Below are 23,014 nucleotides of genomic sequence, written 5' to 3'. Positions count from 1 at the left end.
AACGGATTAATATATCGCTTATATATTATTTATACAAGTTATGTCATTGAGAAATCGACCATGTGATGTAAATGTGAATGATTGACGGAGATCCATTATTTAGGCAACATTAATTCTTTATAATATTTATGGCCAGTGCCGTTCAACTGTAGGATATTCTATCTGAAGCAACAAGAATTAACACCTACAATAAAATAATACAACTAAATAACTAAATACATATGTTTATTGCTTCGGATAATGCCAAAGTTGTATCTCCAACAGTAGGTGGAAAGCATATTTGAAATGTTGACTAGGACGATGTGAAATACTAAGACAAAGGCCTATAAACTGGAACCGAATTAAGGTATCATACGAGTCCGTAGTATGAAGAACGATAGAAATGCCGTTGGCACACATGTGTGTTGTGCAGGAAGCCATTCAGCCCCTGCGGAAACTTTCTCAATGAATTATGCAGATTGTACAGGTGGCTCAACTCACAAATCTCTGACTTCCATAGATTACGAACTTAGAAGTTTTTTTCAATGGATTCAACAACCTACTGTTTTGGAACTGGTTTACTTGTATTAGAAGTAATTTCAATAATTGAATAGTGACAGGAATATTTCTAAATGAAATAAATTATATAAATAAAATACAGGTCTAAAAACAAAATATATATAAACTTGTAAAAATTTCATTTAGTTTTGAGTTTGATGAACTATCACGAGAAAACAATTTATTGGCACGATAAAAGCCACGAAACGTAACTATTTCCAAGGAATATTATGATAATATGGTTTGAGTAATAATTTCAACAATACTGCTGAATTTAATTTATTATTGGAATTATTAAAACAAATTTGAGTCTCTTGAAAAATATGTTAAAGCAAGAAATCACAGAGTTATTATTTTTAAGAGAAATCAAAGTATTTGCTATGGCTTTATTGTGCGTAGTTCAGTAACGAAATTTTCTATTAGTTGACGTCATACACGGCTTAAAAACGAACAATAGTATATTCTTTTCATTCGTTTTATTGTTATCAATCAGATTGGCGGCATGAAACAATAGAGAAGTTCATTCAATAAACGGAGCAAAAAACTTGTGAATTTAATTCATAGTGAAAATCTCAGTTCAACGTCAACCTCACTGGCCTTGACATTGCACAAAACGCTCGCCATTCGGCATTAGATATGCAGTGTTTCAAATTGCAAATATAAATAGTAAAATAGACAGATAAATTATTTCGTTATAGGCAACGGAGTCTTCAGAATAACTACAAACTATGCAAAGATGGAGTACATAATTAATTATGAAAACTCATTTGATTTGTGAATTTTGGTTGTAGAATATAATATAATATCTCGTTTCATTTTTATCGATTGTCAGTTCTTCCTTATACAATAAATAAATATTATTATAATACAATTAGTATTGTAAATTAAATTTATTCCACAATAATGATTAATTATGAATTAAATATTATCAGATTAGTCTTCTTCAAGTGATGTCTAGGAAACTTGGAAAATTATAATATCTATAGACCCATGCTATAACAATACATTATACATTACTGGGGTATAGTTTATCAAAGGCAAAAATCTCAAGGTTGAATCAGTTTCCTGAGAAGACTCAATACAAGAGCTGTACAATTCAGCAAGGAATGAAGAGGAAACATGTGAAGAGCATTGAGTGCATGTAGTATAAATATAATTTTGTTTGTTTTCGTGCTAGTTTTGAATGTAGATCTTTTTTATAGGTTTTTGAACACAATTTGAGTTACGAATTCAATCCAACATTACAAGTTACATTTAATCCAACTACAGTAACTATATTACCCACAGTATGGCCATTGGAATTTTTTTCCCGCCGCCGCCATGAAGATTCCAAATATTTGAATTTTACAATGGAGCTTATTTATGGGATTATAAGTAAAATCGCTTGCTTTTACTTATTAAAGTATATTTTTGTGATTATTAACTTCGATATAATTTCTTTCATGTTTTTTCTATATTCTCAATATAGTTTTGGAACTTGAAATAGTAAATCGTAGATAATAGCGAGTAAAAATGAAAGATAGGTAACGTAACCTGAAAGCTGAATTTCCAAAAAAATACCATAAAACTTTTGAAATGTGTCATGATATTGTAATACATTTTGTTCCATTGACAAATAATAAAGTTCTCATATCTATTTCTAGAAGCATGGTGGAATTCTCATCACAATAGATTCCATTTAAATAGTTTGTTTCATTCAGCCAATAAGTCTGACGAAAATATTGTAAAGCACAACATTGAATATAAACTCTGGAAGAGCCAATTATTCTAGCCATAGTACTACTTGATGAATTTAATAAACATGTAAGAAATTGAAAAATATTAACCATTATTGTTTATATTAAGTGATATTTCTAATCTTAACCACTGCTCGTGGTAATGCAACTCGAAAATCATATCAATAGCTATTGTATCAACATGTTATGGGTAGGGTACTCAGTACTGAAGAGAATCAATCAGGGAAGTCAAGACTTCTTTAATCAGCACTTAATCATGGTTGAATATTTTATAAAATGTTATATTCAATTGAGCCACAAAAATTATTTTGAAATTGGATTATTTGAAGTTCGATCCAATAAATGGGATGAGGAAATACACAAAATTGAAATTTATCTTTCTACATATTTATATAGACCACTGGTTCCCAATAAGTTGTCCGCGAAAGCTCCAGAAGTGATCCGCGAGGAGTCCGAGGGCAGGAATATTGATGTTTTAAGCTTTATTAGTGTTTTTTTAAAGTTATCTTTTTTGTCTATATTAAAGTATAATCAATTTCTCTTCGAAAATGATACATCAAACTCATCTTAAGTTCATATGTTTCCAATCAGTATAAGTCATAAGTTCCAAATGTCTAATGCTATAAGATGCTATAGGACTTAAAAGTCTAATGCTAATAGTGTGTGTCTAATGCTAAAATGTGTCTAATGCTATAGGACTTGAAAGTTTGTTTGGAATCTTAATGGCGGATTTGTACCATGTGACCGAGCTAACCAATCAGAAGCGTGACAGTCAATGGCCATACTGTGGGTAATATAGTTACTGTAAATCCAACTAGTGCGATGCACAGCGGCATGATAATTCTTTCGTATGGAAATTGACAAAATGGATGAACATTTAGTAACACAGGAGAATTTGAAATCTCGCCGAGTAAAAAAATCAAGGTTGATACTCACAGATATTTGATAATACAAGCGCCATTTAGTTGAGACGACGGCAGAGAGGTGGAAACCCTGAGCTGAGCAAGACACTGAACGCGCACATCTAATCGAAAAGAACATCCAACCAGCAACAGACGTACGCAATCATAATTTGTGCGCCGGGTAAGACGACTTGCCTGGCCCTGGGACCTGGGTCAACATTCCTTGTCCAATAGCTTCTTTTCCTCATCATCGTCGTCGTCATCAACATCATCAAAAACAACTAAGACACTAAAACACAATCTTCTCTGATATCAGGACCATCAATTCATTCATTTTCTTTTTTCAACTTGTAAACTTTCAACTTGTTGTCTTGGAGCTTATACAGTCTCCTTTGAAAATATTGCATTCGATATTTCCGAGCTGAAGCTAGCCTGTTAGCCATCGACCTTGAACTGGTATGTCTGCCATGTCATTATCACACTTTTACTACGTTCAGGCAACCATATTGTGTAATTCAGGAAAAATCACATGTATCAACCGGTGTAAAGGGAAGCTCTGTAGTCGAAATGAATGAAGATCAACAATAACTCTATTGATGTATTGTCATCGAGAAAAGTATTTATAAGAGTGTAGGGGTGAATTGAATACAAAGTGCTGGTTATTTCTTCATTTATCAATCAAGGCAATTAAATAGAAACTGAAAAAATACAAAAGCTCCAAAAGAAAAAAGTTTAAAAATGCTCATTCTCTAAAAATAGTTGGCAGAAAACTTATCCCATTACTTCAAGTAACCAATCATCAATACTATAAATAAATCGAAGCTATATCAATCAAAACAATCGTTGAAAAGCAAACTCATTCAAAATTGACAATGAATTACTGTAATTTGAATAAAAATTTGGGTCTAGATTTTACCAAACCATTTAAATTTATTCTGGTAATCCTATACTATTAAACGAGCAATTTCTGTTTATCCTACACTATTAAACAAGCAACTTCTGTTTATATGCTTAGATGTTTAGATGTTTATATGTTTGTATTTCACCGGATCTCGAAAACGGCTCTAACGATACTCACGAAATTCAGAACATAGTAGGCTTATAATATAAAGATACGATTGTACTAGGTCTCATCCCTGGGAAAGCTCGCTGAAGGACATTAAAAGGATAATTATTATTGATCCTTGGAAAAGCAGCTGATAATAATTATTTCGTTGTCTGTTGGTGATGGAAGTGAGTGAGCGAGTTCATGTGTGTGGGACTGTGTCAAAATTATGACTCAGCTGTTGTACTTTTGTAATCATTCAATCAGGTACTTAGTGCCGGTTGCAAAAAAGCCGGGTTATTTTCAATCCTGATTAATTCCACTACATTCATCTTTTTGAAATGGTCTTCTCTGATTTGGTTCACGTGAAGCTAATCAGGATTAAAATTTAACTGGCTTTTGTGCAACTGGACCTTTGTGAGGGAAATGTTGCATTCCTCTGGGAATTAATCTCAATTTACTGTGATTGGATAGAACATTTCTGTATGAATGTAATTATAATTTCTTCTTTCGTAATAAATGTTTTATGCTTTTGTACTCCAGAGCGAAGCTCGGTCCCCGATATTATGTTTAGATGCTTTTATGTTTACATATATATCTGTATGTGACCGGATCTCGAAAACGGCTCTAACGATTCTCACGAAATCTGGTAGAAAGTATGTTTATGATATGAAGATTCGATTGCACTAGGTCTCAACCCTGAGATAACTCGCTGAAGGACATTAAAAGGATAAATACGTCCTTGGAAAAACAGCTGGAAATTTTGTCGTCTGTCGACACCGTAATGGAAGAGAGTGAACGAGTGCATGTGTGGGATCATCCAGCTGATCTCACGAGAAGAAAAATTCAGCAAGAGAAAATTATTTTAGTTTATTTCTCTTTTTTTTAGAAAACATGTTTACTTCAGAAAGTTCAAAATAGTAACTAGATGCTGTTAGTGTAGAATAGTACAATATTAACAAATATCTTAGCAAACATAGTACATAATTCTAAATCGAATCCATAGTATATCTATTTGTAATATTGATGATGTGTTTGTTTTTTGAAGTGTGAATAAATTGTTATTTTAATGAGTGATAGTAGCTTAACCTAGATTTTGTTTTGGACTATAGTATAAATTTAAAAAGGGACAGTTTTGGGCGTAAGCCTGTTGTGCCTCCTCATATAACTGTGAAAATAATTGAACAACTGAGAACATGAATAAATAAATATAAACTATAAATTCAATCTTTGGTTACAAATTTTCTATGCTTTTACACTCCAGAGCAAAGCTCGATCCCCCAATATTGATAATTTATGAGTAAGTAAGATAAGCAAGTCAGTGAATACATGCAAAAACCAAACTCTAAAGTTATGACATGAATATATTCAATAGAAATATATTACATTCTAGAGCTAAAGAGCTTTTTCAGAATCTTAGTCATCAAGAGCATTATTTATTTTCCATGATCTTGAAAATTTGCAAGAAATCCAGTTGTCGTAGTATTAATGCAAACCCCTTTTCCAAGAACAGGAAAATTAAGTGGCAAATTTCGTATATCGAATGCAGCATGTCTCCTGTGACCGCCCCTGATTTGTGTCAAGTTCTCGTATCATCATTGAGATTTGTATCCTGACCTGACTCGTTTTAGTTGCTTCAAAGACGTCATTCCCACAGGTTGTGGCAGTTTTCCGCATTACAAACTTGCAAGTATTCAAAACAGCTGAGTTTGTGACGTAGTAGAGATTGATTACAACGGTCAATCAAGAACTCCTTTTGAAAAAGAATGCAGCCCCTGACATTGAACTGTTGAACAATATGCATCAACACTTATTTCTAATTGGAATTATTTTAATTGAATAGAGTTTAATAGTTATTTGTATATCTAGAGTGAAAAATACCGCTTTTTCTCCCAGAGGAGAAACATTGATAACAATTATTTATCAGAGGGTGAAAAAGCATTTTTCACTCGTGATGTACACAAAATTTTTCCTCCAACTACATTTTTATAAAGACTGCAAATAAAATAGCTTAAAAAACGTTCGTGACTAGTAACAATGTGTTACGACATAACCTAAGAAGTGAACAGCTGGCTTGTAATCACAGTTCACCGCCGACAGCGCTATGCGCTATCTGTCGGCAAAAGTTGTAACAACTCATAACTACAACTATGATGAAGTTCCAGTTTCAAATTTGATTAGTTTATGGGAGATATTCGTTGGCTAATATTTAGAATAACATGATTAAAGATTTTTCATGTGATCTTTTCAATAGTTGTGAACCAAAGTTGTTTTCACAGAGAAAGATACGGTATTCAGGGATAGTTCACAAAAATATTTGAATTTATTATACTTGTGAGTTATAATAATAATACTTTTTGTGTAGTTGAGAAGTTGATATTGTGGTAATTATTCATATTGAATGAAAAATACTAAGAAATTGTCAAAAAACCACTGAGTTTATCAGAGATTGACAATGGTGTAGTAACCGAAACCGGTCTTTCTAATAATCAATAATTCAGTGTTTTTTTGACAATTTCTTAGTCTTTTTCATTCAATAATAATAATTTATATTCTAGGTGTGACATGACATGCACTATTGGATATATAATTATTTGGTCAATTGATTTTCCAATGAAATCTTAAATAGGAAAGAAATATCAATTTTAAACTCTGTGTTTTTTCAATCAAAACGTTTAGACATGGATCTTTTAACAGAAAAATGAAAGACTTTCAAGTCTAATAAATTTTAAAAGCATGAGAAACAGAAAGATAGCTTTTTCTTTGAAAAATTTACATTTCCAACTAATCGTGAATAGCCCTGGTAAGACAGTTCACAATAATTGTTCAGCTACGTGCAATTCTGGCTTACAACGCCACATTACTTTATCCTATTCTATTAAACGAGCAATTTCTGTTTATATGTTAGTATTTTACCGGATCTAGAAACGGCTCTAACGATTCTCACCAAATTCAGAACATAGTAGGTTTATAATATGAAAATTCGATTGCACTAGGTCTCATCCCTGGGAAAACTCGCTGAAGGACGTTAAAAGGATAATTATTATTCATCCTTGGAAAAGCAGCTGATAATATATTTCGTCGTCCGTTGGTGATGGGAGTGAGTGAGCGAGTTCATGTGTGTGGGACTTTGTCAAAATTATGACTCAGCTGTTGAATTTTTGTAATCATTCAATCAGGTACTTAGTGCTGGTTGAAAAAAGCCGGGTTATTTTTAATCCTAATCAATTCCAGTAGTACCATCTTTTTGAAATGATCTTCTCTGATTTGGTTCACGTGAAATTATTCATGATTGAAATTTAACCGTATTTTGTGCAACCGGGCCTTTGTGAGAGAAATTTTCGCATTCCTCTGGGAATTAAACTCAATTCATTGTGATTAGATAGAACATTTATGAATGAACTATGCATATTATTATAATTTCTTATAATAAATTAATCGTAATAAATTTTTTTATGCTTTTGTACTCCAGAGCGAAGCTCTGTCCCAGATATTTTGTATAAAAAGCTTAACCTTTTTAAGATCATATGCACCATCTACGTTCAACGCTAAACCACGTTTACTTGTTGATATGGTTGCATTCATCATAATGTGTTCCATTCGGGGTTAAATCGAACAGCTGACATTCCTCCGTTTAAACGGAGTATCTGCATACGGGTCTTAAGATATTATTTCATCTCGTCAAACTTTCAGGAAAGGGAAGGTGAGAAGATAAACAGACTTATAAAGATATTAGATTTGATAGAAATTGACACTTATTTTCGTGTTTAATCAGTAACCTCAAAATATTATTATCAAATTTGGAAGCGCTAAAATTGCGATCACTGAACTCCTTCAGCCTGCACGTCTCAAGATAACAGCTCTAAATGATTATTATAATTATGCATAAGATAATACACACATTTTCTGTGCTATCGCTAAAATAATTCTGAATTTCCTACCAATGTTGGAGAAATATTATGATGTTATTTATTTATTTATAAATTATAATTATGTGGTTTAGGAAGACAGAATATAGATATCAATCACACATTGAATATTTTCCTAGCACTGATACCTAGTAATTATATTAACAAATATTCTATTTTTTTGATCACAATTTCCAGGTGGAGTAGATGAATTTTCAAAATACAATAATTATTATTGCATGATACTTGACATTATTCCACTAGGCCTATTCATATTTTTTTTTTAATGCTGTACAGTAAGTTGAAAACTATCAACATTTTAGAGAATTGTGACAATATTAACAGGAATCTCAAAAAACTAGATAAGACACTTGAATGAAATTTTATAACAAAATAACTATTCACAGTGAACTATTCATTATTCAACTCTCCATTATGAAATTGAAAATTGGATTCACACTAGAAGAGTTTTTTTAGCAATTAGCAGAATTCAAGCTGCAGAAATGAGGTTTCTGAGGAGTGTGTTTGGTTGCACCAGGACGGACAGAATCACAAATTAGGAAATACAAAGAGTTTCATCTGTTACCCCTCTACATCATAGGATAATAATAAATGGAGTAAACTGGTGTAACCATTTTAGAAGAAAGCCTTCCGGAAGAATTTCTCTAGAGGCTTAATATTATAAACCTACAGGGGAAAATACGTGGGGAGGCCGAGGAAGAAATTGGTAGGTACTGGGACAGGTTACTCACTAAATCCATTCCCTGAAGTGTAGATGATGAAGTTAAAAATGTTCAGCATGTCAGAGATATGTATTGTCAAATTCTAAATAAATTATACTGGAAATTATGATGAATCGTCATGATATAGAAAGATAAGTTGTAATCTCAAGTCTATTCGAAGGTGTTTCATTACATTTCAAATTTCATATTACAGTAAAAACTGTGAGGAGGTTCTTTGAGTGAAAGAGCATTCAGTAGAAAAAATAGGGTCTCACGTACTCTCTTTCTCAGCAATAAATGCAGATAAAACTCACTTGTATCAAGTTTTATAATTTTAAATTATTCACAAATATTCTGTTATTTCTTTTCAATTTCTATCACGATTAATGAGAGGATATCAATATGAGGGATATTTTAAGGATTATTTGCTCTAATAATTCAGTAGGAACTAGAGAAAACTTAAGATTGTTCTATTCTATGGTAGGAACTCTTCAACTTCCTAACACATGAAACCATCATACCTTGACGATATTGTACTTTGCACTACAAAAGAAGTTCACAGCGTATTCATTCACTCAATGTAATGCATCAACGCAAGTCCATTTGAGCTTCTAAGGTCTGAATATTACAACAAAACACGCTAAAAATCTTCAAAGATAATGAGACAGATGACAATACTGACAAGGCCAAACTATAAGCTATTCTAAAACCAGGAGTCAAGAACTCTAAATGCAATTTTTCCATCCACAAAGTGCTAATCATCGCCAAATTACGTTTGCGACACAAATGCCTTGAGAGCAGAAGCATTAACCTCTAAAAACGTGAACAAAATCGGTAGATGAAATTAGAATGTTCTTAAAATTTAAAAGGAACATGAAAGAATGAAGAAGCTCCACATTACTGTTCATAATCATGAAAGGCTCATTATTTTCAATAACAAAAGTGATTGAATAACCTGATCTCATATAATTGGAGTGGCTTTAGAATTGCCTTTCCAATTACAGTTTAATTGTATTTCTAGACAAGTTCCTTTTTTGAATGGTTAAATTGGTGATACGCAATCAGAAGTATGTAGATTACATGGGCCGTCTTGCTTTGCTGAATTGACAGATATGGATTGCAATTTCTAACGCAATGATTACAATATTACAAGGTTGGTGTTATTTCATTATTATTATTGTCCATAGACAATAGATACTAAATTTGAAATACTAATATTTTTGGACAGAAAGTTTTGATGTGGAGTGAAAAGTGAAAATGACAACCTGATTTCGAACTGATATTAATCTAAATTTGGAAGAGGAATATTAAAGGGATCGCCTGTTTTCTTCTCTTTCAATTTGATTTTAATTAAATTTTCTTCCTGGAGACTGTGCCTGGCCTTTTAAAAGATAATTTTGAAGAAAATTTTTAGAATTTTAAAAGTAGGCCGACACATCTAGAAAATACCTGAGTCTATACCGTACTTAATTCATGCAGGTGAACGGGCTCAAGAATACTTCAATTAATCTTGCCATGCCTGATTTAATAGGTTTCTACTATAAACTAACACTACACTTTGAAATAATTGAAAAATACAAACAACTTCAATAAACAATGGCAACAAAAATCGGACAAAGGAAACAACAATTCCATGTTACTTTGACATTCTTCATCTGATTTGGGGGCGCATTACCATCCCTCGTTTGGATAGAAATACGTCACAAAACCAAACAATATCAGTCATAAAATAACAATTTAATTTAAATGCAAAAACTCGAGAAAGAAAACCCCGTTGAACCCAATTTTCGTCGATAATAACCCATTTCATAAATTTCAAATCCCCACTTTTGATTGACATTCTTGAATGAACCTTTTGTTTCACTACACTGCACTTTCGTTGGTCTGTACGTTGCTTTATCGTCGAGGTTATGGTACCTTGTTTTTGGCGGTGAACTTTTACCGGTTGAATTTGGCTTGATGGTGACGTCATCTTACGTTCCAAGACCTGTCATCTGAACGGGTGTCTTGAAGCGTTGTTTCATAAGGTTGCGGAACCAAAGGGGTGGTACATGAAGTTGGTTTGGTGTCACACATGAACCTCTTAGCGGTTATTTGAAGGAACAATTATTCGTACATGATGAAGAAACACAATTAAACTTTTCAGGACATGGCACTACTAGAAAATTTAAACTTTAATGAAAATAAAACTAGCTCCTACATTAACTAATGATATAAACTTACCCAAAAAGGGCGAAACAAAATGACTACATCTTCACTCTCGTAGTGCTCCTAGCAAAATGTCCTCCGAAACTTAATCTGGTCTCTCGGCTGGGGAATTGCCCCACTACTGTATTTAGAAACAGGTCTCCTATTGGGCGAAGGGAATCAATTTGACCAATCGTCGCGTGGCTTCTAGAGCCTTAGGACCAAATAGTAACTGCAAAATCATTATCTTGTTAAAATTTTAATATATTGCTGTTTTACTCCTTATCGCACTCTATGTCGCGACAGGAAGGCTATGTTTGAGAAATAATTCCATAATCTACATTCCTCGACGACTCGGAGCCACAATTTTTAAATATCTATCCTGGGAAACTCGAAGTCATGGCTGTTCATAATAGAGAGAGAAAATAATTTATTTCGCTAACCCACTTACAATAATGGCTCTAGCCTTTGCGTTTTGAATTTACTTTTATAACTTGGGAAAAGGCCTGAATTAAAAACAGTGCTCGGCACAAGACTCTTGACAGAGTATAGAAAATCGTCAAGAAGGGCTATTTGTCCAAAAAATAAAAGAATACAAATAAACATATATACATCACATCCTACAATGTACTTTACAAAATTTAACCCTACCAAAAGCTTCATTCTCAATCCCTAAATTCTTGAATACTAAGGTATTCCCCTTTTGCTAGATATTTTTTCAATAGCTTATTGAAAATATCCTTATTCTCATTTTCTCTCAAAGCTGACGGCAGTTTACTCATTAATTTAATACCCATATAAGAAGGCTCTTTCTCATACTGAGCTGTCCTGTGGTATTGTGTAGAAAATTTACTCTTATTTCTTGTGTCATAATTATGTATATCATAGTTTCTTATAAACTTTTCATCTCTTATATACATAATCACTTCGAAAATATACAGAGGAGGCACTGTTAGTAATCCTAGATCTTTAAAATACTCTCTAATGGCTCAAGACCTTTTATTGCTCTCACAGTTCTCTTTTGAATTCAAAAAAATCTATCTAAATTTTGGAGACTGGAGCCGCCCCATACCAATATTGCATACCGAATATGCGACATTATGATGTACATGTCGAGAGAGTTTTTCCAGTACTTAATCTTGAAATCTGCCTGAGTGCAAATAAAATAAATATCATTTTAAAGATAACTATTTTGTACATATGGATAAGTATATATCGGTATTTTTGTAAAGCAGGAATTTTATAAAGTTTGAGAGGCGCCCACCCTTCCAATCCTAAGGACGCAATCCCCCTGAAATTTAAAAAATGCAGCTCCTACCCCCCTAAAAATCTCGTCAGTAGTCAACACTGTGACCTCCCCCTGTGGTCACCTCCCCCTGTCATCAACTTCTCACAACTTCTACAGGAAACAAAAAATGGACGCCATTTTAATGATGCAATTTTCAGTAAATAACCAATTTGACTACAAGTCTTTCCTCTCTGATTATGAAAATGGTATTATTAGAGGTAGGCTACCCAATAAAAGGAACAAATGAGTTTCGTTAAAAATATATAACAGATATTCCATATATACATATAACAGATGTTACATATATAAATATGTAACAGATATTCCAAATCCTTCATACTTCATTGCCCAACGCTGTACATATAGGAAATTAATGATAAATTGCATTTATTCAAATAATGAAGTTGATTTAATTTGAATTTTCGTTTAATATAATCAAATCAAATCAAATCATTTTTTATTTTGACAAAAAACACAACTCAGTGAAATAAAGATATAAACTTCTTTACAGATATAAACTTACAGTTACTTCCTGTTAAAATAAAAATATTACTTGCTAAATTATTCTCAATTTGTATGCAAGTAGGAGGTCAGTGAAAAAAAGTTTTTAATGCTACGCTACATTCACACACACACTCACACATCTTTCTCTTCCAAGTTGATATGTGCGAAAAAGGTAAAAGAAGTATTATAATAGAATGGGAATCAGATAATTACAGAAAAATAACTCTCAATAGTTTCAGGCAGACATCCAGTAAGCCATTTTGATATTTGTTTTTTCAAAAGTACTTTGTTCTCAATATTTCTTATATAATCAGGTAGATAGTTGGAAAATTTTGGCCCCAAAAAGACAAAGGATTTCTGAAGAAAAGTGTTATACACCCTGGGGTGTCTAGCTAAATTTTCTACTACTCTTCTAGTTCTGTATACATTATCATTCTCGAACATTTGCCGACTTCGATTGCCTGATAACATGTAAAAGGATGTTAAGACTTTGAAAACATATTTATAGCGCAATGGCAAACAATTGAAAAATTGAAAGATAGGTAAAGAGTGTTCGATCCTTTAATAATAATTATTCTTATACATATTATTTACACAGAAATTCAGTGTACAGCAGTTGAGCACCACATCATGCAATAGCATGTGAAAACTCATAATTTCTGCATGAAATGACTGTGTAATGTATGATAAGCATTATAAGATTCTAAAATCAATTGAACCGGTAAGGATTTATCTCGTCACATCCGCATTTCTTCATGATTAATCAAGTTGCAGTATTCTAGTTACTATTCAGTATTTGAAGTATATACTAGTTCTCATTCGACTCTACCTCATGTAGACTGATATGGAGTTCCACAAACAAGCATTCGTAGACCTAAAAAGCTAAAACCCAAATACAGATAGCCGTTGGAGGCCAGTAATGACTGGATGCAACTAAACGGAGGACTTTCCATGTACACGCAAACACCCATGAGTTTGTCCTATAGAAGGCTAATCAATCAACAAGGAAGAGAAATCTATAAGCCTATCCTTCGTAGAATACATCCACCAAACTAAATTAGTTATAAAAATAGTCAGTCCAGATGATAATGGAAATTAAATTAATTATTGCGAATACTGTTTTAATATTCACTTGATAGCTATATTTGGACTGCTGTATAAATTAGAATTGGAACCGTTTTTGGCGTAAGCCTGAGGTACTCTTCTGAAAGTTGTGTAATTCTGAATGATTAAATAGATAAATAGTTGTGGTTTTTATAGGAACTATTATTTTCAGCGTTTGAACGATAAAAGACTTTTTGTGCTTTACTTTCAAAATGTTTTTTTCAGTCACCTCCCAGAAACTTATCAAGATCACTTGAACAATGCCAAAACTTATTAGTTTGCTTTTAATTGATTAATATTTACTACTGTACTGAAAGTTATCCTTTTCATAGTTGCATTTTCAAATAGAAAACTCACTTATAATATTGTATTCTTCCCATTTTTTTCAAAAGAGCTACGATAGATTTAATGATATTATTTATTTGTAGTAGGCTTATCATAATCATACATTCAGAATGAAAATCATGTTCCACTATTTTACATACTATCCCTAAGAATGACTTGTTTGGATCTTGAATTTAAAAGGAAGATGCAGTGCAAGTTGAAGTGTCTATAAATACAGTGTATGAGTTAACAATACAGAAGTGATTAAGTACTTACGATTGTTAGTGATAGCTCGCCATAGCTTTGAGAACCTAAAACTGGTTTAATGTAGACTGCTACCGATTGGGAGTCATATTGAGTATTTATAATTACCTGAAACAGTAAAATAATAAATTAGATTCGAATTCATACTATTACTATCTCTCGACAAGAACTTGACAATTTTTGTCGGCATAACCGAAATTTTCAGAATTTTCTTGTTACTTGGCAATTTTCTACATTTTTATCCTAAAATAATTGAACCAAACATAGTTATTAATGTATCAGAGGAGAGTCTCAAGGAGATACTCAACTGAAATTTGAAAAATGCCCTTCTTATCCTATTTTTTAAGGAATCTCAGTTTGTGTTGTAATAAGACATTACGTTTTATTAATGGGTGATGAATTATCCCAGTAATTAGATCTAATCTTATTATTTGGATTTCACTCTCATTGAAGGATATCCAAACAATGAAGATATGATTATTACATTTATGTGCTACTTGAAAATTTTACAGTTTTCACATAATCGAATAAGTAAGATATTGTAAAATAGTTAAAACAAAGTAAAAAAAAATACATCGAACAAAGAAACTTTTGTCCCGTATTGTAAATCAATTTTACATTCATGCAAACAGTTTTGAATCTTCCAAAAACTCACATCAGGGCTTCTTAATTTTTTATTTGTAAAACCTTAGTATACCTTAAAACTTGTGTACCTTAGTACCCTTTTGAGAACGTTTGTTCCAAGTTCCAAGGGAACAAGTTCCAAGTTCTCAAAAGGGTACTATGGTGTTAGTTTTGAATTTATATAAAATATAAACAATTTACAACAACTTTCTATGAATAAGTAGCTATTTTCATACGTATATTCACAAGGAAACATACAAATACAACGAACTTAATTTTGAAAATGAGACTTGATCAAATAAACCTAATCATAAAAAATTAGAAACATGTAAATTGTTTAGAATAATAATCATTCATATGAAAAAAATTCAGGGTTTGGTGAGTGATTAATGTAACATCTTTACAGGTTATTGTGAAAATAGTATTCAGATTTCTTGAATTTTCCAGGATTAGGCTATTAAACACTTCCTTAAGCACTTTGTCCACTAATTACTGATTCTTTGATCGTCCCACTAAGATTAGAGCATGCAGTATTTATATTTACAGAATGTTATATGTGTCATAAAACGATGTTACCTCCAATGCATCATTTTAATCCCAGACAATCGTACAAAATAATAAAAGTTATAATGTAAAAGATGCACGAATATCCTAAAATATTCACAAATCAATTATTATTAGTATTGATGGGTGTTAGCAAATTGATTAATATTTCTGATTATGATGATTCCGAGTAAGTTTCTTTACAGTCGATGATTGGTTTATTAATCGATATCAACATGATCTCGTTTGACCAACTTGAATGAGATCTGAAATCACTTCAATTTTCACAGATATTCTCAAATCTTCAAAGACAAGGAAGTAGTTTTAAATGTATGTATGTGGGCCACATATCTCATCTAAAATGGATTAAATCTTGAGCTGATGATTGACTGCCAAAAATGAGTAGGAATTTCAAGTGAGAATTGAGTGGAGAAATAATTCAATCAGCACCATGTCGACGAATATTGATGTTGCCTTTACTCCTATATCAATTTCTACATTTGAACAATCACAACTGACTCTTAAAGGCCAATAATTGACATAGGTGTAGGTGTTGATGTAATCATAAGGTACGAGTAGTTGAAGCTATCCAATCAGGCCGCAAGTGACACGATACACCAGAAACGAGGCCATTGTTCGAGACTGAGCTCCACCTCACAAAATCACCTCTTATCCAAAATGCTTCCTGTAAGACAGACAGTGGCACTCTAGGTCGTTCAGTCACCATTGTTTTATGACTCACTGATGTTCCTCAATCCCTTCTACTACAGTTTTTACACTTTTATAAGTTAATAAGTTTTATAAGTCTCATATGATGTAATTTAAGTTTGAATTGTTTCAATTATCTTGATTCTTATATCGTTACAAGTTGCAAATCTTATTTTCTGATTTGAACTTCAATTACCAATAATCCCTGTTTAAAAGTTTCACATTCTTATATTGCTACAAGTTAAATTTATTTAACACATTCCACATTCAAATATTTAAAAAAGCGTTGACAAAGATCGTTGATCCACTTTTTAAAAGAGTTGATTTCCCCTTATAGGGAATTGGAAATTAATCTTAATAGGGAATCGAAACTTATGAGTCCAATTGGACTATCATAATAATATATTCTATAAAAGATGACCTATTTCTCCATCAACGATTTTTTATAAAATATTTGAGATACTGTGATGAAATCCTTAATCCACTCTCAGAGAATATGAAAATAGGCGACATAGTTGCCAACTTGAAATAATAACAAATGGTTTTAAGCTATATCAACAGCTAACCATGTCAGTAAAAAAAATAATTATACTTATATAAAAGCCTAAGCATGATATAAAAAATGGAACAATTATAAATATGGACAATATAGATATTATACAAAGTAAATGAATAAATTTCCAATTTTCATTGGGTTTACCACGGCCATCGTTTTAACCAACGTTTTGTGAAATTTCAATGCTATGTGATTTTGTAGAAGATCCTAACTTGGATCTATTTTGGAAAGAATGATTTGAGAAAAATTGGTGATATCAGGTATTAAACTTTTCATGAGACCATGAAACAGTTGAATAGCTTTTGAAAACGAATAAAGGTAGTAATATACAAACTAATAATAATAGCATAAATGAAAATTCAATTAAGTTCTCCAATGTAAAAAATTCACATCCACTAATATAGCACTAGAAATAATATTAGCCTATTGTTTTTTGAGATGTTAACTATAATATTTTTCACAAGCTAAGCTTATCATAGACATAGGTATTGGAGGAACACAAACATATCTGTGTTTTTTTATTTAAGGCTTTGTTATTAATCCAATTTCTTGATATAGAGTTTTAGATGAAAGCAATATGTTTCATATTTGCAGTAAAAATTAAATTACTGAAGTTTTCTGAACATGATATACGGTAAACAGTTCAATAAGATACATCTTTCAATATTGTTCAGTTGCAGATGGTACAAAAGTAGCTCGATGCAGAAAATTCAAAATAAATGCATTATAGTGAGGTCTAAGTTAGGCTATAATGGCAGTATTTGATTATATTATAAATGGTGTTGTTTTCCTTGTCTATCATTCGACAAAGCAGATAGCGCTATCCTTTCTTTCCCCATAACATTTCAAAATCGTTTTAAACAATGCAGAAATATAATGAATTGGCAAAATATTTATTTGATCTCAATTATAAATATGTATTAATTAATCACTAGAAAAAACGGTATATGTTCTTGATGAATGAAATATAATTGATTATTTGAAACTTGAATAATAATAGGCCTACATCAGAAATACCAGTATCACCTATCTTCTTAAGAAGGCAATGACAAGGCAGAAAATCGGCAACGCAGTTCAATCTTTCTCCACTGCCATTATAACGTGGACATCACTATAAATGTAGCTATAGTGAGGTCCACGTTATAATGGCAGTAGATAAAGATAGAAGAATAGCGATACCGATTCTCTGCATTAATTAATTATATTTCTACACTGTCAAAAACATAATTGGCATCGTTGTGGACCTAGAAAAGGATAGTACCACCGGCTTTGTCGAATGATAAACTAGGACAGCAAAATCAAAGTTGAACAAATACTGTCATTATAACGTGGACCGCTCTATATATAACTCTATTCAATTGTTTTTCTGTTTGGAACAGAACTGCCATCTAGCAACGACTAAGCAAATTAAACTTCTCATGCCTACAATCACTGAAGTAAGTCGTTACAAGCAAGCGCAGCCTAGGAGAGAAATCAGAAACTACTAGCAGAAATGGAAGTTCCTGCAAAGGAAAGCTTGAAGCGCGCGCTTCGGTTTTTATATTTGTACTTTTCTTCTATTATAATTCTCTCAGTAGAACAACCGTAATAATAGTATTTGATTTGATACAGGTAGTATTGTTATAATCACGATACCAAAATAAATGCCTGTAAAATAAATAACTTTCACTTCAACTACAAAGAAACATTTACATAATTCACAATTCATCTAATCTCAATTCATTAAATTTACGATTTATGAACAATTATATTTGTGAAAATTCACTTCATTCACTTGACTCCAGATAATTTCATTATGAAAAATTCTACAATACAATGAATTGTTATAGGTGGGTGAAATAATAAAACAATCAAATAATAAAGTTATCACATAGTCATCATGCCATGTTATAGACCACATGCATTATGTGAAATGAACAATCTTCTTTACTTTTTGATGCCCTCATTTTACTTACAATCCACAATACGAACAACAATTAAAACATTCACATCAGATGATAACCAACATAATGTAACATAACATACATGAGAATAAATTTGACACAATTAACCTACGTGTAGTTAATTACTACAAGCAACTGTTAGATACCTAATGGTTGAGTAGTATTGCTGTTTTATAATACTCCTAGTTCCTTGTGCAATACTAATATAAGTTATAATTGTATAACAAAACAAACACAGTAATAATACACAGTACTTTTATTATAATAATAGAATACCCAGTTACATGCTAACAAAATATTGGAATAATTCTAGCAAAGTTATCATTGTCAAATTAGAGTTGCTAAACCAAAACTGTGCAGGTAGAGAGTGACATGATTGTGTATCCGATGTTATCTACAGAGCTTCAGTTTCAAATCTGTTGTGTGTTCTTTGACTTCAAATAATTTGGTGAGAATATTGAAATAGGTGTTTCAAAACCAACTGTAGGCCTAAATATTTAGACAAAGTAAGTTGAGTAATGGTTATTGAATACTTCATCTTGGGATGGTTTAGAGTATGTTTATACTAAAGATAAAGAAAACGGCACATGGAGAATGGTTCGGGTTCTATGATAAAAATCATATTATTTAGGATCATTTTCACTGCTTAGAATTTTAGTAGACCCATTAATAGTTTTTATTAAATGATTGGATGTAATGCAACATAAATAGTGATATAACGAATGTTTTAAACAAAGAATATTTATAACATTCATATTACTCTTATTGGTGGGGAGTCCTTGACGGAAGTCCATCTTGCCTGAATATATGATAATTTAGTATATCAATGAACATCACGACTGTTATATATCAGCCAGGACCGACACAATTTGAAAAGTAATATTGATTTTTGATATAGGATTTGAATAGCAATAAAATAATGCTATGTTCCACTAACACGACATTCGTCATTGAAATTATTCAAAGAGACAACTGTCTGTTCACACATAAAGTGATCCTGATGTCTCGGGTGCACACAGGGGATTGCAGACTGCGCCCTTGAAATTCTTGGAGGGAGGACTCAAAATCAAAACTTGAGGAGTTCCCAAATAAGGTCAGCAGTGTTTAAAATGATTATTGACATTTTTCGGATTTCCAATTCAAGGAGGGTAGCATCTAATTTTTTCAAATTTCAGGGGAGGGTGCGGCCTTGATCTAAGGGGGAGCACCCCTGCTGCAATTGTTGTGTTTTGAAATGTAGGTTGACTAATTCAAATTAGATAAGTAGGCTGTATTATAATGGATTAATATGTACATTGAATAATGATCGGACAGAAGATTCATAATATCCAAGTTAGATAATTGGAAGACGAAAGCATTTCTTTTTGTTTTACTATGATAGAACAGATGAATAATAATTCAACGTTAGAGCTTTATTTTACTAATTATCATTTCTAGCTCATAACTTAACAGAAAAGGTCAATATGAATATAATGTTGAGGGTAGGAAAAAAGTATGAACTTTAATTTGGTAATAGACTATTGTGTTTCATCATACCATTAAATACAGAAGCCCTGTAATGAGTGCTAACAATTAACGTATAACGAGATTTCGCAACAAAAATTGCGAAATTGGAAATTTGGGGATGTCTAAAAGATGGGGAAATAGATTTGAAATAATGTTTCTAATTCATTATTTCTAATCATACTATTTTGAAAACTTGGGTGGTATGAATGGTTCGATGCAATTTCATTGATCAATTCAACAATTGAGTTCTCAATCAATGAACTGGTGAAGTAGCTTTAACTAATATGTTTGATAGTGGTGAGTGCGGTCTAAGTCATTTCACGAATGCTCTAATAATAGAGTTAACGAACTTATAAGGGTGCATTAAACTTTCTATGGACCTATAAGTTTTGAAGAATCGGCTATTTACAGGTGTGAGAAAAAAGGAGAACATTATATAATTAGACATTTACTACTATATCAAGGCTACAGTGACAAAACATTGCATACAAACATTACATCCATACTATTATTTACAAGTGAAAATGCCTGTGCTTCAAATGTCTTTATTGAATCACTACTGCACACTACTGTTGATTGAAATAATTGTTATAAATTAACAAAATAAAGCTGATTGTGCAATATCAAAAAATATTTCACTACTGGTGATCATAACTATAACTATTGCAAGTGGAGAATTTAAATGGAAAGTGCATGAATTAAACAAAAGAACACATAACAGAAATGTATTTGGAAATCTACTGCAGACAAACGAACACACAAACACCAACTTTTTGTACCTTCTCAGACAGGCTTCATAGTGGGTTTCCTTAAATCCTTCTTCGTGTGATGCCACCAGTAAACTAGAAAACATAACAAATCAGATCAATTTAAGTTCTATATGTATGGAGTTTCAAATATGTAGCTCGTTTACTTTTATTGACGTCGCCAATAGCCTACGTTATCTGAATGAGAATGCTGATACAAATTTTCTCACTCTAACAGTCAGTCATGTAACCAAAGACAATAGGAACTGTACCATACATTTGTTTGATTGAATTTATTTATATGCCAGTATAATTTCACATGGAGGCAGAAACGTTCCAACTGAAGGTGTGTAAAACGATACTTTCATTTCTACCTCCACCTCAAATATAATCCTTCCTCACAAAATTTGTGTCTCGTTATATAACTAATATTACATACTGATAACGTTTTCAAGCAACTTTCAAACAATATAATAGAAGAACAAATTTCTCATTAAATATCCGCAATACAACCCAGAAATATGACAAAATATTATAAGAAATTTTATTCATTTAATTTCTGATTGGATAAAACTCATCAATATAACAATATTGAAGTTGGCTATATGGGAATGCCACAGCGGGGTTTGATATAAGCATACTCCGTCCCTTATTGTTATTTATCTAATCAATCAATATCACTTCAACTTATTTAAATTACTTCTGCCTACTCCTCCTCCAAACTTCTCTCCCCGGTATTATAAAGTTCGTAGAATTTCAAGATCCAAATGGAAATAGCATTTCCAAGAACACACAGGTATCAAACGTATACATTTCAATAGAGTAAACGCACCAATTTAGTGCTTCCATCATATAAAGATCCTTTTCGCGTTTTTATATAAGACTTACTTATACCATACTCAATGCTGGTACTCAAAATAGGAGATCAAAATAGTATTTAATTTCTTATGTCAGATTACAAATACAAATAAACCTTTGACCAATAAAATTTGATAAGCTTTTATTTGTAAAATCTCCAAGAAAATTACATTTCTGAAATACTTTCAATTTCAATGAAATAAAATCCACATGAATATCTGATTGAAAATACTTTCAATTTCTTAATTGATTATTATAATTTATTACAATTTTACAACATCCACAATATGCATATGCAATATTATTTAAACTGAACAAAATTTTAGATACCGGTACACAAATTACTGATGTGTTGTTACGAGTGCATATCATGAATGATTGGAAATCATTAAATAAGGCAGTGAGGAAATAACAAGCTGAACCCAGTTCCTCTCCCGAATTTCAAAATATAGGTCACCCTAGAAAATTATCACTAAAATTTCAGTTCAAAGAACAAAACTATAAACATTGTACTCAGAATTTAGAATTGGAAGTTTGAATAATTGCAAAAATGAAAAAAAATCTGTTAATAATGAATAAAAACTTTTTTAACATTGTATTAATCTATAAACGTTGAGCCTGAAAGGCATGAAATAGATCATTGAAATCTTTTTCAAGAGTACTCTTTGAACTCCAAAGAACTTATTGTATTATAAATTGTAAGACACAAGGACCACCGTCCCTGTTGTGATAATGGATGTATGGATGGGAAAAGCAGTTCAATGAGTTTTCAATTTAATATCTTAGTTTGACGTTGAATAAGATGAAAAATTCCGGAATCTAGTTAGTCTGAATAAGACAAAGTGCGCAGAGGAGGGGGTGCAGCAATGCAGCAGCAGCAGCAGCCCATAGGTCAAGGATCGGGCGAGCGAAATGGGTTATTGCCGTACTTTCATTAGCACCGCCATGCTCTATTCGGCAACTATCCAGGTTGTGAGCCAAGTCCAGCTCCAGCTCCAGAGAGATACAA

At 32.0% G+C, this 23,014-nt stretch overlaps 1 protein-coding gene across 6 annotated transcripts in view; it reads right to left on the bottom strand.

The window, feature by feature from the left end:
* LOC111050628 (NAD kinase) overlaps window positions 1-23,014 on the bottom strand; it is a 97,303-nt gene that overhangs the window by 55,825 nt on the left and 18,464 nt on the right. For 3 of the 6 annotated variants that reach the window (XM_022336976.2, XM_039424271.1, XM_039424317.1), the window contains exon 3: window positions 21,181-21,243. The exons of 2 other annotated variants lie outside the window; for them this stretch is intronic. In XM_022336976.2, the coding sequence (XP_022192668.2) occupies window positions 21,181-21,243 (63 nt within the window). Of the gene's footprint in view, window positions 1-3,209; window positions 3,396-21,180; window positions 21,244-23,014 lie in introns of those variants that run through there. One more of the 6 variants, XM_039424369.1, reaches the window with a different exon arrangement.

Source organism: Nilaparvata lugens, chromosome 1 (assembly GCF_014356525.2).
Source record: "Nilaparvata lugens isolate BPH chromosome 1, ASM1435652v1, whole genome shotgun sequence".
NCBI classification, from domain to species: domain Eukaryota; kingdom Metazoa; phylum Arthropoda; class Insecta; order Hemiptera; family Delphacidae; genus Nilaparvata; species Nilaparvata lugens.
This window is presented reverse-complemented; position numbering and strand designations above follow the sequence as displayed.